Here is a 19626-nt window from a genome sequence, read left to right on the forward strand (position 1 = left end):
ACTTCAAAGTAAGCCTCCCAACATCCTCCACTCATCCCATAAGTCCCAACCACACAAAACGCAATCACATGCACTCCAAATCACAAAATTCACCATGGCTGATCCTAAAGCTCAAAATCTCAGCAAAACCATAGAATTCACAAAACTTAAACTAGAGTTTCTTACCTTTGATGGATGAGCTCAACTTAGGTTATCCTCCACACTAGCTTAGCCTTCACCTCCTCAAAGCTTCGGCCTCAACTCCCTAGAATTCCCCATCAAAACTCAGCTCAAAATCCATTTTTACATAAAACCAGAAACTGATGAAAACAACCTTAGACCTTACCTCAAGTGGATGGATTGTTCTTGCTAATTCCTCAAGCCAGACCAAAGACCTTAGCCTCAAGCTCCTGCCTAGTCTACCTCTGAGTTTTAGCTCCAAACTCATTCAATAATTGAGGAAGAAACCTCCAACCGAGAGAGAGAAAGATAGACTTCCAATTTCCCTTTTTTTTTTTCCTTTTCTTTTCTTTCTTTCCTTCAAACTTCTAAGACCTTCTACATATTCCACTAAGACATAAAACTTAATAATAATTATCCCTTATAAGCCAAATGACCAATTTGCCCTCCCCTTTATCCCTAAGCCTTTAAATCAACCTAGGGGCATTTTGGTCATTTCACCCAATTCCCGTTAATTCCTCAAATGTCTCTAATATTACCGCTTACTTCCTGACACCTAACTAATCACCAGCTATATTCCTCAATATAAAAATAAACTCCAATATATTCTCTAAATTCCCAGAAATAACCCCAGGCTCGCCCCGAGCCGAGTATAAATCCCCGTCGTGACTTTTTCGCTGAACCGCTCACTAAGATCGCCTCGAGTCACAGATTACAAATATATCCACATAATAATGTGGTCTCATCAATTTATCACTAATATATACAGTTATGCCCTCAACGGGCCAAAATTACGATTATGCCCTTCTAACCTAATTAGGGCCTACATGCATACTAATACACATAGTCACACATCACAAATATTCAAGTAATCATATAACATGCTTTAATCATTAAATCACATATAATCCAGTTATGCCCTCCCGGCACACTAATAAGGCCCTTAAGCCTTATTAGCAAATTTAGGTCGTTACAGTCAAGACCCTCATTACTTCAGAGAACCTTAGGAATGTCGGGTTGTTTCCTTCTACTGTCGCCGATGTTCCGGATGAAGATTATCCTAAGCCCTTGAACGCCATAGACTCCTCGGGACCTATTCATATCGAGGAGGAACCCTCTTTGCCCGTGCTAGCTGGACAGGAGGGTGATGAGGTGGGTGCATTTGTGCACTCACTGCTTACTTCAGATGATTTTGATGAAGCCACGTTCGAACCCGAATCTCATTCAGAAGGTTCAACAATTTTATCATCTTTACTTTATGTTTCATCTGTATTTGATATCCCGCTAATATTTGATCTTCTTTTAGAGGTTCAAATATGTTCAACTTTGTTCACACCCAACAAAGGTCGACTCCAACTGAGACTAACCATTCCGTCCGAGCGGCCAAGAGAGCTAGGGTTTAGGCTGAGTTGATAACAGAGGTTCCTCCCGAGGTGCCTCCTCTGACTCCTTTGGCGTCTAGTCCTGTCGCAGAGGTAGGGCCATCCTTGCCTACACCATTTATTCCCAGTATTTTGATGCAGGTGCCTCTTCTTCTGTGCCTGCTCCCTTATCTGAGCCACACCAGTCTACCATACGAAATTTAGGTGCCATCATGGACCAAGCGTCCCATCTGGAGCAAATGACATCAGCTTTTAATGGGATTAAGAATGAGGACTTGAGCACCATCCTCACAAAATCACTTCTTGACATTCAGAGTGTAAGTCCTCTACAGTTTTCTTTTTGTCTGGTTAGCTTATGTGCCAACGTTATCTAACACTTGTATGTTTTTTTGCAGGTGTTGATGTTGGTCTCCCATGTCCATGATAGGTCTATAGAGTATACCTCTGCGCTTTCCAACCTTCATTCTAAGCTTGAAGTTGTCCGCCATGAGGTGCTGGACCTTAGGCGCATTCTTGGCTCTAGGGATGCAGACATTGCTTTGAAAGATAAAGAGATCAACACTCTCCATAGTACCGTGGAGCTTAAATAGCAGGAAGTGCCTAAGTTGACTCTAAATGTAACCCAGATGGAGGGGAAACTTGTCGATCAGCTCAAACAGTATGAAGTTGAGAAGGAGAAGCTGATTGCTGACATGGATCAATAGCAAAAGGATGCTCTTGTTGAGAAGGAGCAAGAGGTCAAGGCTGCCCAGGACAAGGCTCGAGAGGAGTATTTAGAGATAGCTTTCTCTTGCTTCTACTTGATCTGGAAATCCAACAAAGATCTGAATATGGATTTCCTTCCCAAGAAGACGCAAACGAAGGAGCTTAGGAAGTGTCTGGCTCGTGAGGCTGTCGAGGCTCAGGGTGGTCTTTCAGATGATACTCCTCACCTTAGTTAGTATTTTTTTGGTCTCTTACTCTGTCTTTCCTTTTGTGCCATTGGTGGGGCACCTTGTACTTGAAAATTTTTACATATGACATTTTATGCCTTTATGTTTTTTTTTTGTTATGAGTACTCAGTGTATTGATTGAAATTTTTTATTTCCAATGCTTACTAAGTATATCAACTCATAACCCTCATTGGTTTATGTATTAGTATACTCTGAACACATGTATTTCACGTGCCATACTAACGTTACTCCTTTACGTTTTTCATGCTAACAACCATGGTAATGTGAGTAATACGATACTTCACCAAGTACCATGAACAAAGTCAACCACCCCATGGGTGATAGGCCGACCACCCTATAGGGTTGATGATCTGGCCGACCACCCTATAAGGGACTTGGCTAGGAGTCTCCCCTCAATACCTTTTTTGTTTTTGTTTTTTACACTTTCAGAACATATGTTGAAAAACTGTCCTAGAAAAACTTGAGCTTACTTAGTACTTAAGGTCATGTCCTCATTGCTTGTGTATATCCCAATCGGTATGTACTATATGCCCCCTAATTTAAAAGCCTTGGTAACTTGCTACTTGACCATACCTTGCTTCGAGCATTTAGACACATAATACTATCCTTTTCACCCAATGATGCAAGAAGCAAATGCTTGTCCCTCATTGGTAGTCGGGTGATGGTTTCATAGATGTAGATTGTGTAGCAAGTGTCGATCACGATCTACGTAATCCTCGTGTGCTCGTTATAATGATTGTAGACATAAGTGTCTAAGTTGGACCAACTGGGTCTAGAAGGGCTAATCGAGCCTGTAACGAGTCTTAGATCAAATTATCGATCAGTCCCTCAAGGAACAAATTCAATTATGATACGATGATTGCGATTGGTCTTTGGACCAGTCTCTTTTTTGATCATATGGGTCGATAGGTTCCTCAAGAACTATGATCGAACATGATCAAATAATGGGGACTGGTCCTCGAACCAATCTCTTTTGTTGATCGTATGGGTCAATAGGTTCCTCAAGAACCAAGATCGAACAAGATCAAATAATTTGGAGACAAGGTCCAGGACCAATCTTGTAACGCTCTGGGTGACCAGGACCATTACACTGTGTGTTTAAAATAGTGCAAGACCTGCTAATTAGGTCGTTTGAACTAAAAGGTGTTTCTAAAGTCATCTGACAAATTAGGGTAAAAAGATTTTGATTATAAAATGATTGATTTTCATTAAAATAAAAGCTTGATACATGGGATCCCAAAAATAAGATTTACAAGGCGGAAATGACTCTCAAAAGAAAAAATTGCAGTAGCCAATCAAAATGGCAAAACACAGTTTAGATCTCTAGTTCCTGTAATTCCCTCAGTCATGGTGGTCGAGCAACTATCGATGTACACTCCGCCCCTAGATCTCTCTAACTCATGGTTGGTCCAACTTTCCTTTGCCTTTATCTGCACCACGTAGCACCCGTGAGCCAAGGCTCAGCAAGAAAACCATAATTAACAAGTATAGAAAACAACAAGAGCATATAATAAACTTCAATCCAACCAGTTCAATTAATCAGCATAATACAAGTATTAAGCTAGGCAACGTTAAACATATACCTACAAATACATAACTCAATCTGTCATAAAAATATTTAGGTGTCAGCGCCCTTAGGTCGAGCCCTTTGGTTATTTAGCCGATCCCGGCTCGCTTAGGCCGAGGTGTCCAGTTATTTAGTTGATCCCAACTCGCTTTGGCTGAGCTGCATTCAGTACACTTATCATGAGCCCGACACCCTTAGGCCGTACTTTCACATCACACACAACAGATATATAATTCACAGAACACCTATGTTCAACTATAGGGAATCTCAGTCCCATACACAACCACATGGGTGCAGTTTTCTTACCTCAAGTCTCGTGCGATGGATAAAGAAGGGTCCTGTAACGACCCAAAATCACTAATATGGCTTAAGGGCCCTGATTAGTGTGACGGGAAGGCATAATTGACTTATGAGTGAATTTATTGATTTAATGCATGCTTGTATGAATATTTGAATGTAAATGTGGTTAAATGTTATATCTGTGAGAACCACATTATTATGTGGGTAGATTAGCAGTGAGCGACTTGAGGCGATCCTAGGGAGCCAGATAGCGAGAAAAGTCACAACGGGGCTTAATAATGTTTGACTTTGGATAAGTCAGGGGTCTTTTAGGTATCAGGTAGTTATTTAGACTATTGGGTTATGGAAATAAATACATGGAGATATATTTGAGGATAGAAAACTTAGGCGGGAATATTGGGGAAATTTACCGTTTTGCCCTCGGGGACGTTTCCGGTACCCCGAGCCTCGGGATTGACTTAATAGGCTAGGACTAGACTATGTTAATGAAAACAGAGGAACAAAACACAAACCAAACTCAGCTCTTCTTCTCTCTTCTCTTCTCTTTCAAAGAAAACACAGAAAATTCAAGGGAAATCAGCTGGGAATTTAGTGATTTGGGCTGGAACTTGTAGGCTAAATCTAGTGCTCAACTAAGGGAACAGATTAAGGTAAGGGCTGAATCATGTCTCTGAGCATTTGAATTTTTAGTTTTGACTAGGTATTAAGAGAGTTTATGGTTTTGATGTTTAAGGGTTGAATTAAGCTGAGAAGCTTGGATTTTAGCTCAAGAATTCGTCAAGAAGGTGGTTCAGCAAAAGAGGTAAGCTTTAATTCGTAATTCATAGGTTAAAATTTAAGTTCTGCATGACTAGTTTTGGTGTTTAGAGTTGCTGGGTTTCAGAGAATCAAAATGGAGTTTTAGTAGGCTTTTAGGCTGAATTTCTGTTGGATTATGTTGTTAGAGTCAAGATAAAAGTTTTGTGATTAATGGATTTTGAGTTAGGGTGCTTTGGAACGGTTTTGGATGGGGTTAGGATACTAGAAATGGTGGTTTTTATGGGCACGAAGGGAAGGGTCGCGGCTCTATTCTAGAGCGTTGTGGCCCTCCGAAGCAAGAGAGCCAGGGAGGCTCGGCCAGGGGAGAGCGCCGCGGCGCCCTTGGGCAGGGCCGCGGTTTGTGTCTGCTTGCTGAGGGGCTTGGGCTCTGTTTTAGGGGTGAGTCGCGGCTAGGTTTCAAGGGCCTCAACCCTTAGGTACATTCTTGATCATTTGGGGATTTTAAGCGCAGGAATCTAGCCTAGGGTGCTCGAGGTCGATTCCACCACCGTGCTTGGTGGAATTTGATGTCCCGGAAGCTAGTATTGTATCCGGAAACCCTTATTTGAATATTAATGGAATCCAATACCTTGGTTGTGACTAGGTGTTAAGGCTAGGACTCGGGAACGGATCGTGCTTGAGGAGCGTCGCTCGTAATCAGTGAACGCAGAAACTAAAGGTAAGAAAACTACACCCGGTTGTATAACTGTAATGGGACTAAGGGTTCCCTAATGTGTATGCTTGAAAGGATGGTATTATGCCATGCAATCAGTGAACCAACAGCCTAAGAGTGCCAAGGGTTACACTAGCGCATAGGGCGTGGCTTGGCCACTGGTAGCCGAGGACAGCTTATTATGCACTGAGCTCGGTTTAAGTGGGCCAGAGTCAGTGGGGTAAATAGAGGGTGTGGCCTACGTTGTCGGCCCTGACTATTATGTGACCTGGTTATTATGAGACCTGAATGTTATTTGTAATTAGTTGCAACTTTGATTCTGAGTATGTGCCGAATGGTTAATGTGGAATATTTAATAATTAATCATGCTTAAAGAATTGACTTACTGTTATTGTTGTTTGTGTTGCACATTATGTTTTCTTGCTGGGCCTTGGCTCACGGGTGCTACGTGGTGCAGGTAAAGGCAAGGGCAAGCTTGATCAGCCCTAACTTGGAGAGCTCTGCGAGCTGAATGTACATGACCAGCTGCTCAGCCGCCACAGTTGAGGTTTAGGCAGGGACGTGAAAACCCAAAATGCCTATTTTGCCTTAGCATGGCTAATAGTTGTCTGTATTTTGAAGATTCTATAAATTAACTTTTAAACCCTACTTCCTTTGGGATCCCATGTATATAAAACTGTTTAATTATATAAAGTGAAACTTTTGAGACCAAAACCTTTTTAACCCTAGCCCATACATGTTTAGTGACACATTTTTAAATTAATGACTTGATTAGCGAGTCCTGCATCTTTATAAGTACACAGTGTAGCGGTCTTGGCTATCCAGGGCGTTACAGGTCCCGAGCACGATCCTCAGTCCTAAGCCTTAACAGTAAACCTAGTCACAAGCAATAGTGGATGACTATCAAATTCTAATCCAATAAATGTTTTGGAAACAATTACTACCCTAGACCTCGAATTTTACTAAACTAGGTAGTAGAATTCGTCCCGAGAGCTTAGGTTAAAATCCCCGAGCCTCCTCGAGCCTAAATCCTAAGCTTCCCTTTCTTTCCATTTAGGGTCGCAGCAAGCCCTTTAGGGTCGCAACCCGCCTCTTAGACAGAGGGCAAGGCCCTCCCTGTTGGAGGACACGGGCCACGACCTGCACCCCCGGGGTCGCGGTGTGCCTAGGCAAAACAAAGGCCTTCCAGCCTCCTCAAGCACACAAGCCGCGACCCGAGCCCCCAAACCCAAAAAATCACCCTTGTTCCTGTGTTTTTCCTCGAGCCTAAACCCCAAATTCATACTCCAATCATCAGCCAAACTCATATTTAAGTCCAAAATTCTTATCCTTATAGCCTAAACATCATAACCAACCTATAAACAATTCCTTACACTCATCAAACACCCAAAATTAGTCTTGGAATCCATTTTCATGCAAGCTCCAAGTTCTAACAACAATTCAGCAGAATTTAAACAGAAAATACTATATTTAAGCTCTTACCTCTGAGATAGTTCAGCCCTGGATTAATCCCCAAGCTCAGCCAATTAATCATTCAAGTCTATAGTCTAGAATTCCTCAAGGTTTCTTCAAGTCTTCAACACCACTAGAGTGAGAGAGAGAGAGAGAGAGAGAGAGAGAGAACCGAATGGGAGGGAAGGTGAGCTGAGGTTACTGTGGTTTCCTTTCCTTCTGATTTCTTCCTAAAGTCTCAGCACCCAAAAACCAAGTATATCCCTTAGCCAAATGTCCAAATTACCATTTAAGTCTATCTAAATCCTCAAGTGCCACTAAGGGCAATTTCATCACATGCCACATCCCGCTAAGTCCTCGAATATTCCTATAAATCCTCGTTCAATCTCGCCATGTCCAAATAATTGCTAACTTACTACACGTTACTCAATAAACCACAAAATATGGATTAAACTTCCCAAAATAGCCCTAAGCTCACCCTCAGCCGGGTATTAAACCCTGTTGTGACTATTCCGCTAATCCGCTCACTAGGATCGCCTCAAGTCGTATACTACAAATATATCCACATAGTAATGTGGCCTCAATCATTTAACACATACTATCACATTTATGCCCTTAACAGACCAAATTACAAGATATACCCCTATAAACAAGAACAGGCCCACATGCATATTTAATACTCATAAACATGCATCTAAATATATTCATATCATCATATATATCATGCATGTCACATAGTCACGCATTTAATCAATAAATCACACATATATCCAATTATGCCCTCCTGGTACGCTATTCAAGGCACAAAACCCTATTAGCATTTTTGGGTTGTTACAATTATCCCCTCCTACTGAGAATTTCATCCTCTAAATTTACCTGAATAATTCAGGATACTGATCCCATATAGCTGACTCAAGCTCCCGGATCGCTTCCTCGACCTTGCTATTCCTCCATAAAACTTTTACTAGAGGAATCGTCTTGTTCCTCAAAACTTTATCCTTTCTATCTAGGATTTGAATAAGTCGCTCCTCATACGATAAATCTGTCTGTAGCTCCAGATTCTTATACCCTAATACGTTAGTCGTATTTGAGACGTACTTCCGAAGCATAAAGATGTGGAATACGTTATGAACTTCTAATAATGATGGGGGCAGAGCCAATCTATAGGCTACCTAGCCGATCCTCTCCAGGATCTCAAAAGGTCCTATGAATCTAGGGCTCAACTTGCCCTTTTTCCCAAACCTCCCCACCCCTCGTAATGGTGAAACTCTCAGAAACACGTGGTCCCCTACCTGGAACTCCACGTCCCTACGCTTAGGATCAGTGTAGCTTTTCTATCTGCTCTATGAGACAAGCATTTGAGCTCCTCTCCCCCATCTCATCCCAATGAATGGGTGATCTACATTTCCTTCCATATAACATCTCGTATAGAGCTACTCCGATCGTTGATTGATAACTGTTGTTGTACGAAAACTCAATCAATGGGAGGTACTTACTCCAAGACCCCTTGAAGTCTAGTACACACGCCTTAAGCATGTCCTCCAATATCTGAATTGTCCTCTCAGACTGTCCGTCTGTCTGAGGATGAAAGGTTGTACTGAACTTTAGCTGAGTTCCCATAGCCTTCTGCAAATTACCCCAAAACTTGGAGGTATATATGGGATCCCAGTCTGATACTATAGATTTAGGACCCCATGGAGACGTACAATCTCTCTCACATACAACTTCACGTACTGATCTACAGTATAGTTCATTCTCACTGGCAGAAAGTGAGCTGACTTGGTGTATCTGTCTCCTATCACCCACACCGAGTCATGTTGCCCCACCGTCCTGGGTAAACCTCCCACAAAATCCATAGTAATGTCTTCCCACTTCCACTTGGGAATACCCAAAGGCTGTAACAAGCCCGCTGGTCACTGATGTTTAGCCTTTACCTGCTGACAGGTCAAACACTTGGCCACGTATTCAACCACGTCCTTCTTCATCCCAAGCCACCAATATAAAGTCCGTAGATACTGGTATATCTTTGTGGTGAGTATGGTGTAGTATGGGATTCATCAAGTATCTCTTGTAATCCCCATATCCATTGAAACACAGATCCAATTCTTATACTGTAGCAAACCTATCTCTGAAATGGAATAATACTTAGCCACTCCAGCTAGGACATTCCCTCTAACCTCCTGCAACTGCGCATCATCCAAATGACCCTCTCTAGGAGGGTAGACTGTAAGGTAATATTGGCCAACCAGCCCACAACCAGCTTTATCCTCGCTCTGGCCATCTCTTCTGGCAATTCCTTCGATAACTGCTTCGAACTAAATAACTGTCCTGGGCCCCTCCAACTCAACACATCTGCCACAACATTGGATTTTCCTGGGTGGTAAAGGATGTCACAGACATAGTCCTTCACCAATTCCAGCCAACGTCTCTATCTCATGTTTAAGTCCTAGGTAAAGAAATTCTTCAAACTCTTATGGTCAGTGTAGATCTCGCACTTCTCCCCATACAAATAATGTCGCCATACTTTTAGTGCAAACACCACCACTGCTAGTTCTAGATCATGGGTAGGGTACCGTTGTTCATAATCCTTCAACCGTCGCGATGCATAGGCAATAACACTCTCATTCTGCATTAACACACATCCCAATCCCAGTCTCAATGCATCACAGTACACCACAAACTTCCCTCCCTCCGAAGGGAGGTTCAACATCGAAGCAGTAATCAATCGTCACTTCAACTCCTAAAAGCTACCCTCACACTTGTCTGACTAGGCAAACTTCAGGTTCTTCCATGTCAACTCAATCAATGGTGTGGAAATCTTTGAAAACCCTTCTACGAACCATCTGTAATATCCTGCTAGTCCAACGAGGCTTCTAACCTCCGAGGCGTTCCTTGGCCTTGGCCAATCCCTAACTGCCTCTACCTTGGCCGGATCTACCTTAATCCCATCTCCACTAACAATATGTCCAAGGAATGTCATTTCTGGTAGCCAGAACTCACACTTCTTAAATTTAGCATATAACCGATGCTCCCTTAATCTCTATAATACCCGTCGGAGATGCTGCTCATGCTCTACCTCTGAACTGGAGTAAACTAGAATGTCATTGATGAAAACAATCACAAACTGATCTAAAAAGTCCTTGAATACCATGTTCATCAGATCCATAAATGTTGTTGGAGCATTGGTCAAACCAAACGACATAACCAGGAACTCATAATGCCCATACCTCATATGGAAGGCCATCTTCGAAATATCCTCATCCTTGATCCTCAGCTGGTGATAACCATATCGAAGATCAATCTTCGAGAATACCGTCTTACCTTGTAGCTGATCAATCTTCGAGAAGATCTATCCTTGGCAGGGGTACTTATTCTTGATGGTCAATTTGTTCAACTCCCTGTAATCTATACACATTCTCAGAGTCCCATCCTTCTTCTTCACAAATAAAACCGGAGGACCCCATGGCGAGAAGCTAGGTCTGATAAATCTCAAGTCTACGGGCTCCTACAATCATATCTGCAACTCTTTTAACTCTGCTAGAGCCATCCTATATGGTGCCCTCGACACTAGCTCTATACCCGGTGCTATCTCAATAACGAACTGAATTTCCCTGTGCGGTGGCAGTCCCGGTAAGTCCTCAGGAAACACGTCTAAGAACTCGCATACCAGTCTAGTCTCTCCTAGCCCCACTGGCGTAACTCTAGTGGTATCCACCACACTAGCTAGAATACCTATACACCCTCCTTGTAATAGGTCCCTAGCCCTCAATGCTGATATCATGGGAATGCGGGGTCCATGCATAACACCCACAAAAATAAAGGGGTCCTCACCCTTAGGCTCAAAAGTCACCATCTTCTTCTTGCAATCTATAGTGGCCCCATATCTAACTAGCCAATCCATCCCCAAAATCATATCAAAATCTTCCATACCCAACTCAATCAAATCTACGGATAGTTCCCTACTATCCACCATCACTGGCAGTGCTCTAATCCATCTCCTAGAAACTACCAGCTCCCCTGTAGGCAATATAGTCCCAAACCCTGTAGTATAGTACTCATTAGGCCTGCACAATCTATCAATCACTTTACTAGAAACAAATGAATGTGTAGCACCAGAGTCAATCAATACAGTATATGAAGAGTTGGCGCTAGAAAGCTAACCTGTCACTACCAAAGGACTAGCCTCGGCCTCAGCCTCTGCCTGTGTCAAGGTGAACACTCGAGCTTGAGTCAAGCTGTCCACCTTTCCTGGTTCCTCCTTCTTCAACATTGGGAAATCCTTCTTGAGGTGTCCAACCACCCCGCATAAGTAACAGGCATTGGCCCGACATTCACCCAGATGGCGCTTCCTGCATCTAGTGCACTCTGGATAGCTCCTCCATGACTCACGGCCTCCCTGGCGGCCACCCTGGGCACCCCGACCCCTACTTTCAGGACAAGCAGTGGTCGAGGTGTCAGAGGCCTTCCTCTTCTGATCACTAAGGCCTCCACCCCTACCAGACCTTGTATATGGAGGCACTGCCTTGCGAACATCCCGTCTCGTAGCGTTCTCCCTCAAGATCTTGTTCTCTGCCTCCTCAGCTGTAAAAGCCTTCTCACCAGCCTGGGCATAAGTCATCTCCCCAGGTACTGATGTGATCCTCCCATCCTGAGATATCATAGCATTAAGCCCTCGAACAAATTTTTCCTGTCTAGCTACATCTGTAGGCACTAGATCTGGTGCAAACTTCGCTAGCCTATCAAACTTTAGGACATACTCAGTAATTGTCATGCTTCCCTGCACCAACCCAATGAACTCATTCACCTTCGCCACCCAGACGGCAACGCTATAATATTTCTGGTTGTATAGATCTCTGAACCTATCCCAACTCATAGCAGAAACATCACGAGTCTGTGATGCCACCTCCCACCAAATACATGCATCCTCTCTAAGCATATAGGTGGCACAAGCCACCTTATCGTTACCTTCCACCCTCATAAAGTCCAGGACGGAGGTGACCATACTCATCCATTGTTAAGCCTTCAGTGGAGCTGGTCCTTTCTCAAAGGTTGGAGGATGTTGTCTCCTGAATCTTTCATAGAATGGCTCCCACCTATTTCAAATCTTAGGTGGTTGTACAGCTGGTGCCACAACAGGTGGCAAGTTAGGTGCAGCAATCCCTGATGGAGCTTGCTGCCTTAGAAGGCGAATATGCTCTTCCCGACTCTGAAGTCTAGCTTGCATATCGGCAAGCAACTGCTGCCAGTTCTCAGGGACTGGCAGAGGGTTCTGGCCCTGCTCATCATCTCTAGCCTCGACACCAGTGTCAGTTAGTCGTATTGATCGCCTTGGACGCATAACTATCCAAGTTTATCTGCAATCAACGACTCGGCTGGTCAGGCAATGATAACAGGTTCATATTCGTTCCATGGTCCAACACCAATATCTAGGCCACAAAGCACAATCATGATGCAAACAGGCATTTAAACAATTATTCACGTACAATAGCAATGCTAATAAGCACGCCTTAATATAGTCACATAGAAATCAAGGGCCAGACCCTATCAGTATATCTCATGCTCCCTATTAATCATGCAGATAAAGCATTTACATTTCATTTAAACATTTAAGCTCTTAAACCTAGACCGCTTTGATACCAAGTTGTAATGCCCTAGATAACCAGGACCCTTACACTGTGTGTTTAAAATAGTGCAAGACCCGCTAATCAGGTCGTTTGATCTAAAAGGTGTTTCTAAAGTCATCTGATAGGTTAGGGTTAAAATATTTTTATTATAAAATGATTGATTTTCATTAAAATCAAAGTTTGATACATAGGATCCCAAAAATAAGATTTACAAGGTCGTAACTTCTCTCAAAGGTTAAAATAGCAATAGCCAATCTAAATGGCAAAACACAGTTTAGAGCTCTAGTTCCTATAATTCCCTCGGTCGTGATGGTTGAGCAGTTGTCGATGTACACTCCACCCCAAGAGCTCTCCAACTCATGATTGGTCCAGCTTTCCTTTGCCTTTACCTGGACCACATAGCACCTGTGAGCCAAGGCTCATCAAGAAAACCATAATTAACAAGCATAGACAGCAACAAGAGCATATAATAAACTTCAATCCAACCTATTAAATTAATTAGCATAATACAAGTATTAAGCTAGGCAACGTTAAACATATACCTTCAAATACATAACTCAATCTGTAATACAAATATTTAGGTGTCGACACCCTTAGGCCGAGCCCTCATGTTATTTAGCTGATCCCGGCTCACTTAGGCCGAGGTCTCTGGTTATTTAGTTGAACCCGATTCGCTTAGGCTGAGCTGCATTCAGTATGCTTATCATCAGCCCCGGCACCCTTAGGTCATACTTTCACATCACACACAAGAGATATATAATTCATAGAACACATATGTTCAATTACAGGGAATCTCAGTCCCATACACAATCACATGGGTGCAATTTTCTTACCTCAAGTCCCGAGCGATGGATAAAGAATGGTCCCGAGCACGATCCTTAGTCCTGAGCCTTAACAGTAAACCTAGTCACAAGAAATAATGGATGACTATCAAATTATAATCCAATTCAATGTGTTGGAATCAATTACTAGCCTCCGGGACCTCGAATTCTACTAAACTAGGTAGTAGAACACGTCCCGAGTGCTTAGGTTAAAATCCCCGAGCCTCCCCGAGCCTAAAACCTAAGCTTCCCTTTCATTTCCATTTAGGGCTGCGGCATGCCCTTTAGGGTCATGACCCTCCTCTTAGACAGAGGGCAAGGCCCTCCTTGCTGGAGGACACGGGCCACAACCTGGACCCCCAGGGTCGCAGTGTGCCTAGGCAAAATAGAGGCCTTCCAGCCTCATCGAGCACACTGGTCTCGGCCCGAGCCCCCAAACCCAGAAAATCACCGTTTTTCCTGTGTTTTTCCTCGAGCCTAAACACCAAATTCATACCTCAATCATCAGTTAAACTCATATTTTAAGTCCAAAATTCTTATCCTTATAGCCTAAACATCATAACCAACCTATAAACAATTCCTTACACTCATCAAACACCCAAAATCAGTCTTGGAATCCATTTTCATGCAAGCTCCAAATTCTAACAACAATTCAGTAGAATTTAAACAGAAAAGAATATATTTAAGCTCTTACCTCTGTGATAGTTCAGCCCTAGATTAATCCCCAAGCCTAGCCAATTAATCATTCAAGTCTATAGTCTAGAATTCCTCAAGGTTTCTTCAAGTCTTCAACACCACAAGAGTGAGAGAGAGAAAACCGAATGGGAGGGAAGGTGAGCTGAGGTTCTTGTGGTTTCCTTTCCTTCTGATTTCTTCCTAAAGTCTCAGCACCCAAATGTCCAAATTACCCTTTAAGTCAATCTAAATCCTCAAGTGCCACTAAGGGCAATTTCGTCACATGCCACATCCCGCTAAGTCCTCAAATATTCCTATAAATCCTCAATCAATCGCGACATGTCCAAATAATTTTTTTTTTTTTGGTAAATCAGAAATCTTTGTATTCACTTCAAGAAACTCCTTTACAACCTAACAAGAATCAAAGAACAATTAATTACAAGCTCTCATGAGCATTCCCACCCAATCTCTATCTATACTATTGAGTTTATGTATGTTTATAATCTGTAATCTATTACAAACAGCATGAATAATATTCTTAACTACAACTGAAACCATGGGAAGCTCATGATCCCAAAGAACTCTATTTCTTCCTCTCCAGACATAGTAAACTGTAGCAGAAACTATACTGAACAGAATAGCTCTTCTACCTTTCGAAAACTTTTTTTTCAGCAGCCACTTCAACAACTTTTCCAAGTCAGTACCTGTGTAGATTATACCGCACCAGCTAACAACTTCAAGCAAGATTTTCCTACTGAAGCAGCAGGAGAAGAATAGGTTACTGTGATTCTCTTCAGCAGCTCCACAAATTAAGCAATCAGCTTGAGGAGTGATTCCAAACCTGTAAAGCCGATCTCTAGTGTGAAGTTTTCCAAGTAAAGCCATCCAAACAATAACTCTATGTTTTGGGACATTGGATCTGTCCCAAATGACAGAGTATTTCCATCTATCTAATTGAATAGACAACATCTTATTACTAAGACCCTGTATGGAGAAGTTGAAGCTCTGAAAATCTGTTTGAGTAAACATATTCTTAATTATTTCTTTAGTTTGCACAATACGCTTCCAGTACCAACTTGCATCATTTGGAGCTATATGGTTCCACCAATCATCATGTTTGATATAGACATAATTCACCCACTTAACCCACAGGTTGTCTTTCTTCTTGGTGATATCCCAAACATGTTTACCTATAGCACAAAGATTCCACAAACCTATATCTTTAAATCCCAAACCTCCTTCTTTTTTTTTTCTTACAAACAACCTCCCAAGAAACATTGCTCGGGCCATTAAGCATCTCACTACTCTTCCAAAGAAAGGCTCGACATACTTGGTTTATCTTTTGAACAACCATCTTAGGAAGGATAACAATTTGAGACCAAAAAGAATTTATGGAAAGCAAAACAGAATTAATCAAAACCATCCTGCCAGCATAAGAAAGGTTTCTACTGCTCCTAACCTTAATTCTTTTGGTCATTTTATCAACTAAGCAGTCATAGTCAGCCCTAGTAATCCTTTTCGAACAGATTTTCATACCCAAGTATTTAAAAGGCAGCAAACTCTTTTGAAAACCAGAAATATCCACTATTCTCTCAAAAGAATGAGTGTCCATACCTGTTCCATACACAGCAGATTTCCCAAGATTCGCTTTAAGGCCAGAAGAATTCACAAACAGCTTGAAGGCTCTTAGCATCAGGATTGCTGAAACATAATCTCCTTTACAAAACAAAAGAAGATCATCAGCGAAACAAAGGTGAGTAAGAGCCAAACTCTTACATCTCGGGTGGAATTGAAATTTGCTATCTTTTGCTATCTTTTTTAAGATCCGGGACAAATACTCTATTCCAATTACAAAAAGAAGCGGCGACATAGGATCTCCCTGTCTCAAACCCCTCTTGGGTTGAAGATACCCATGTAAAGCTCCATTAATGCAAAAAGAGAACCGAGGAGTAGTTACACAAATCATGATCAACTCCACGAATTTTTGGGGAAAGTTCAAAGCTCCTAACATTTCTTTTAGAAAATCCCAATCAAGCGTGTCGTAAGCTTTCTGAAGATCAATCTTAAAAAGGCAAGCCGACTTAGCACTCCTTCTATCATAACCCCGAACCATATCTTGGCAAATCATGATGTTGTGGGCAATTTTCCTTCCTTTCACAAAACCACTTTGGTTTTCCGAAATTATATCAGGAAGAATCTCTCTAAGTCTGTTACAAATCATCTTAGTGGCTATTTTATAGATCACATTGCAACATGCAATAGGTCTATAGTCATTAACTGATTCAGGACAAATAGCCTTGGGCACCAAAGTCACTGTGGTAGCATTAATTTCTTTTAGAAGCTTCCCTGTGTTAAGAAAAGATAAAATGGCCTCTTTAACCTCCTTACCGGTTATCTCCCAAGTATCTTTAAAAAAGGCACTATTGTAACCATCAAGACCTGGAGCTTTATCATTAGGAATGGACTTCAGAGCCGCTTCTACCTCTTCACTAGTATAATCTCGAACTAGCCAATTCGCTTGGCTTTGACTAATCAAAGCTCCCTCCTGGACAATTCTTTTATGCACCCTAGTTCGATCTTCTGTTTTAGAACCAAGCAAAGAATCATAAAACTCAAGGAAAGCTTTAATGACTCCTTCTTGATTGTCCACCCAATTTCCATTCTGGTCCCGGATAGAATAAATAGTGTTTTGTTGTCTTCTAACCTTCAAGCTAGTGTGGAACAATTTAGTATTCTCATCCCCAGACTTTATCCAATCAACTTTAGCTTTTTTACTAAGGTATTGGATATAATTCTTGTGAGCTACTGAAAAATCTGTTCTATACTTTATTTCTGTCAAAATCAGATCGCTATTACTAGGATCAAGCTGTAACTGCTGCTGAATTTTTAACAACTGCTGGTAGGCCTCCTTCTCTTGAAGCTCTACATCACCCCTGCCTTGCCTATTCAATCTCTTCAGGCCAAACTTGAGCTGCTTTAAGAGAAACACCAGCTGATACATATGAGAACCAGCAACTTTTTCCTGCCAAAACTACTTCACGACATCAAGAAAACCATTCAAGTTCTTCCAAAAATTGAAATACTTGAAAGGTTTTTTAATATTCTACATGCTCGGATAAACTGTAAGAAGAGCCGGGGAATGGTCAAAATTTCCTTCAGGAAGAAAAGAGACTCCAACAGTGGAATATGTGTCTATCCAATCCGAGGTAGCCAAAAATCTGTTGAGTTTAGCATAAACTCGGTTTTTACCATCTTGTTTATTATTCCACATGAAGAATCTACCATTGTATTTCACATCTTCTAAACCACAATTATTTACACAGGTCTGAAAAGGTATCAATTCATTTGCATTTCCTCTATATTCAAGCCTCTCTTCCGGATTCAACACCGCATTAAAATCACCTCCAACTATCCAAGGAATCTGCATTCCTTCCGAGATGTTCACCAAATCTCTCCACAAAAATTCTCTAGTTCTGGAGTCATTAGCAGCATACACTACAGTTAAAGCAAAGCTATGACCTCTTTTAGGCTTAAGAACACAGTGAATAAGTTGGCTTGTACCACCTTTGATATCCACTTTAAAACTATTAGGATTCTAAGCTATGATAATCCTTCCATTAGGATGATGAGCAAGATTAGACGAAAAACACCAGCCTTTGAACATTTGAAGGTATAAGGCTCCCATCTTGGAAGCCTTAACCTTAGTCTCAAGGAGCCCAATAAATCCTATATTTTTATTATGAAGTTCTTTCATAACATCAATTTGCTTTGAGGATTTATTGATGCCCCTTACGTTCCAAATGAAAATTTTATTCATTTATTGGTGGAGGATCTCCCCCTCCATCAATAATGGACTGCATCTCACAAAGAACTTTGCCCACTTGTTCTTCTTGAATCAAAATCTCTTCAAGAACTTCAAAAGCATTACTTGTATTAACTTGAGATGGCCTTGCTATCACCACCTTTTTGCCTTTCACTTTTTTAAATCCCTGATCTTCCTCTGTTTCTTTCTCAGGAGGATTTTTCACTGTTTCTGTCACCTCGTTCGGCTTCCATATTTTCTTCATTTGTTCCACAACTTTTGCCTTCTTACACACATTACTAGTATGGCCTATTCCATTACAAGTGGCACACTTTTCTGGTTTCCATTCATATGAAACCTCCAGATAAACTAGACTCCCTTTTTCATCTTCAAATTTGAGCGAGTTCGGAAAGCCTTTAGATATATCCATCTCTATTAAAACTCGAGCAAACTCTAGTTTATCTCTATTCATAGTATCTTGATCTTGTTTGATCATCCTCCCAAGAGTGCTCACTATTTTCCCCATTGATCTTTCCCCCCAATACTTCAAATCAAGCTGTCTGAGTTGAACCCAAACTAGCACTTTCCACATCTGTTCCCTGGTGAATTTAACATCTAGATCCCAAGCCTTCATTATAAGAGGCTTCTTATCAAATAATTGATAACCACCTTTAAGAATACCATCCCGATCCTCAATCGAATGAAAACGGACCAAAAATACTCCATGAATTAGTAGACTAACTCTATCAATATTCTTATTCTTCCATATTCTTTTCAGAAAGCCTTCTATAACATGTATAGGAGGGTTAGCTCCTAAAACATAGCAAACAATGGCAGAATTCCAGTAATTAATCTCATCAGCTATATCTTCATCTATAATCTTTGCACAACCCCCAATTTCCCCCATAACTTCTTTCTCAAAATGCAGAATAGGAAATTCCTGAGGAGACTTCTTACCAGTATTGTTCTTCGCAACATTAACAGCCCCCATTACTTCAGCAAAGGATGCTCGAATCATAGATCGTTGAATGATTTCATGCTCACTGGATCGTGGAGAAAGAGTTATCCCCACTCCATCTTCTCCGATTGCAGTAGTTATAGTCAGCGATAGATCTTTCCCTTCATCCAAATCGTTTTCGGAATCAGAGCATTGCAGTTCCTCTATCCCCAAAATCTAATCTATCTTCTTCGTTTTCTTAATTGGATCGGATGAACTCGGTCCTTTCTTCTTGGTTCCCTTCTTAGTAGCCTAAATTTTTGCTGAGTCCTTTCGTAGTCGCGGTCTCCCTGCCATGGCGCAGCTCAAGCCCTAACAGAGAACAGAGCTTAGAGAGTCCAATTTCATGTCCAAATAATTGCTAACTTACTACTCATTACTCAATAAACCCCAAAATATGCATTAAAATTCCTAATATACCCC

General features: G+C 41.6%; 2 protein-coding genes across 2 annotated transcripts; both read right to left on the minus strand.

Moving 5' to 3' along the window:
* Positions 1–14795: 14795 nt before the first annotated feature.
* On the minus strand, positions 14796–17831 carry LOC133818358 (uncharacterized). Its single transcript, XM_062251201.1, has 4 exons — positions 17526–17831; positions 16019–17426; positions 14923–15594; positions 14796–14815 (listed from the first exon to the last, which is right to left on the minus strand). Exons 1-4 carry the CDS (start codon positions 17829–17831, stop codon positions 14796–14798), a joined length of 2406 nt encoding a protein of 801 aa, XP_062107185.1.
* A 382-nt stretch (positions 17832–18213) lies between these two features.
* Positions 18214–19197, minus strand: LOC133818366 (uncharacterized). The gene has a single exon (XM_062251212.1). It carries the CDS (start codon positions 19195–19197, stop codon positions 18214–18216), a length of 984 nt encoding a protein of 327 aa, XP_062107196.1.
* Between the last annotated feature and the right edge of the window lie 429 nt (positions 19198–19626).

The sequence above is a fragment of the Humulus lupulus genome, chromosome 1 (assembly GCF_963169125.1).
Source record: "Humulus lupulus chromosome 1, drHumLupu1.1, whole genome shotgun sequence".
NCBI classification, from domain to species: Eukaryota; Viridiplantae; Streptophyta; class Magnoliopsida; order Rosales; family Cannabaceae; genus Humulus; species Humulus lupulus.

Bases quoted from the DNA above. Each gene is read 5' to 3' on its own strand.
- LOC133818358 (XM_062251201.1), bottom strand. From the start codon at position 17,831: ATGCAGATTCCTTGGATAGTTGGAGGTGATTTTAATGCGGTGTTGAAT. The intron at 17,427-17,525 runs GTTTATCCGAGC...TAGTTTTGGCAG, and splicing joins ATTCCCCGGCTCTTCTTACA to GAAAAAGTTGCTGGTTCTCA. The intron at 15,595-16,018 runs GTATGGACACTC...TTTGTGCTATAG, and splicing joins ATCTGCTGTGTATGGAACAG to GTAAACATGTTTGGGATATC.
- LOC133818366 (XM_062251212.1), bottom strand. From the start codon at position 19,197: ATGGGGGCTGTTAATGTTGCGAAGAACAATACTGGTAAGAAGTCTCCT.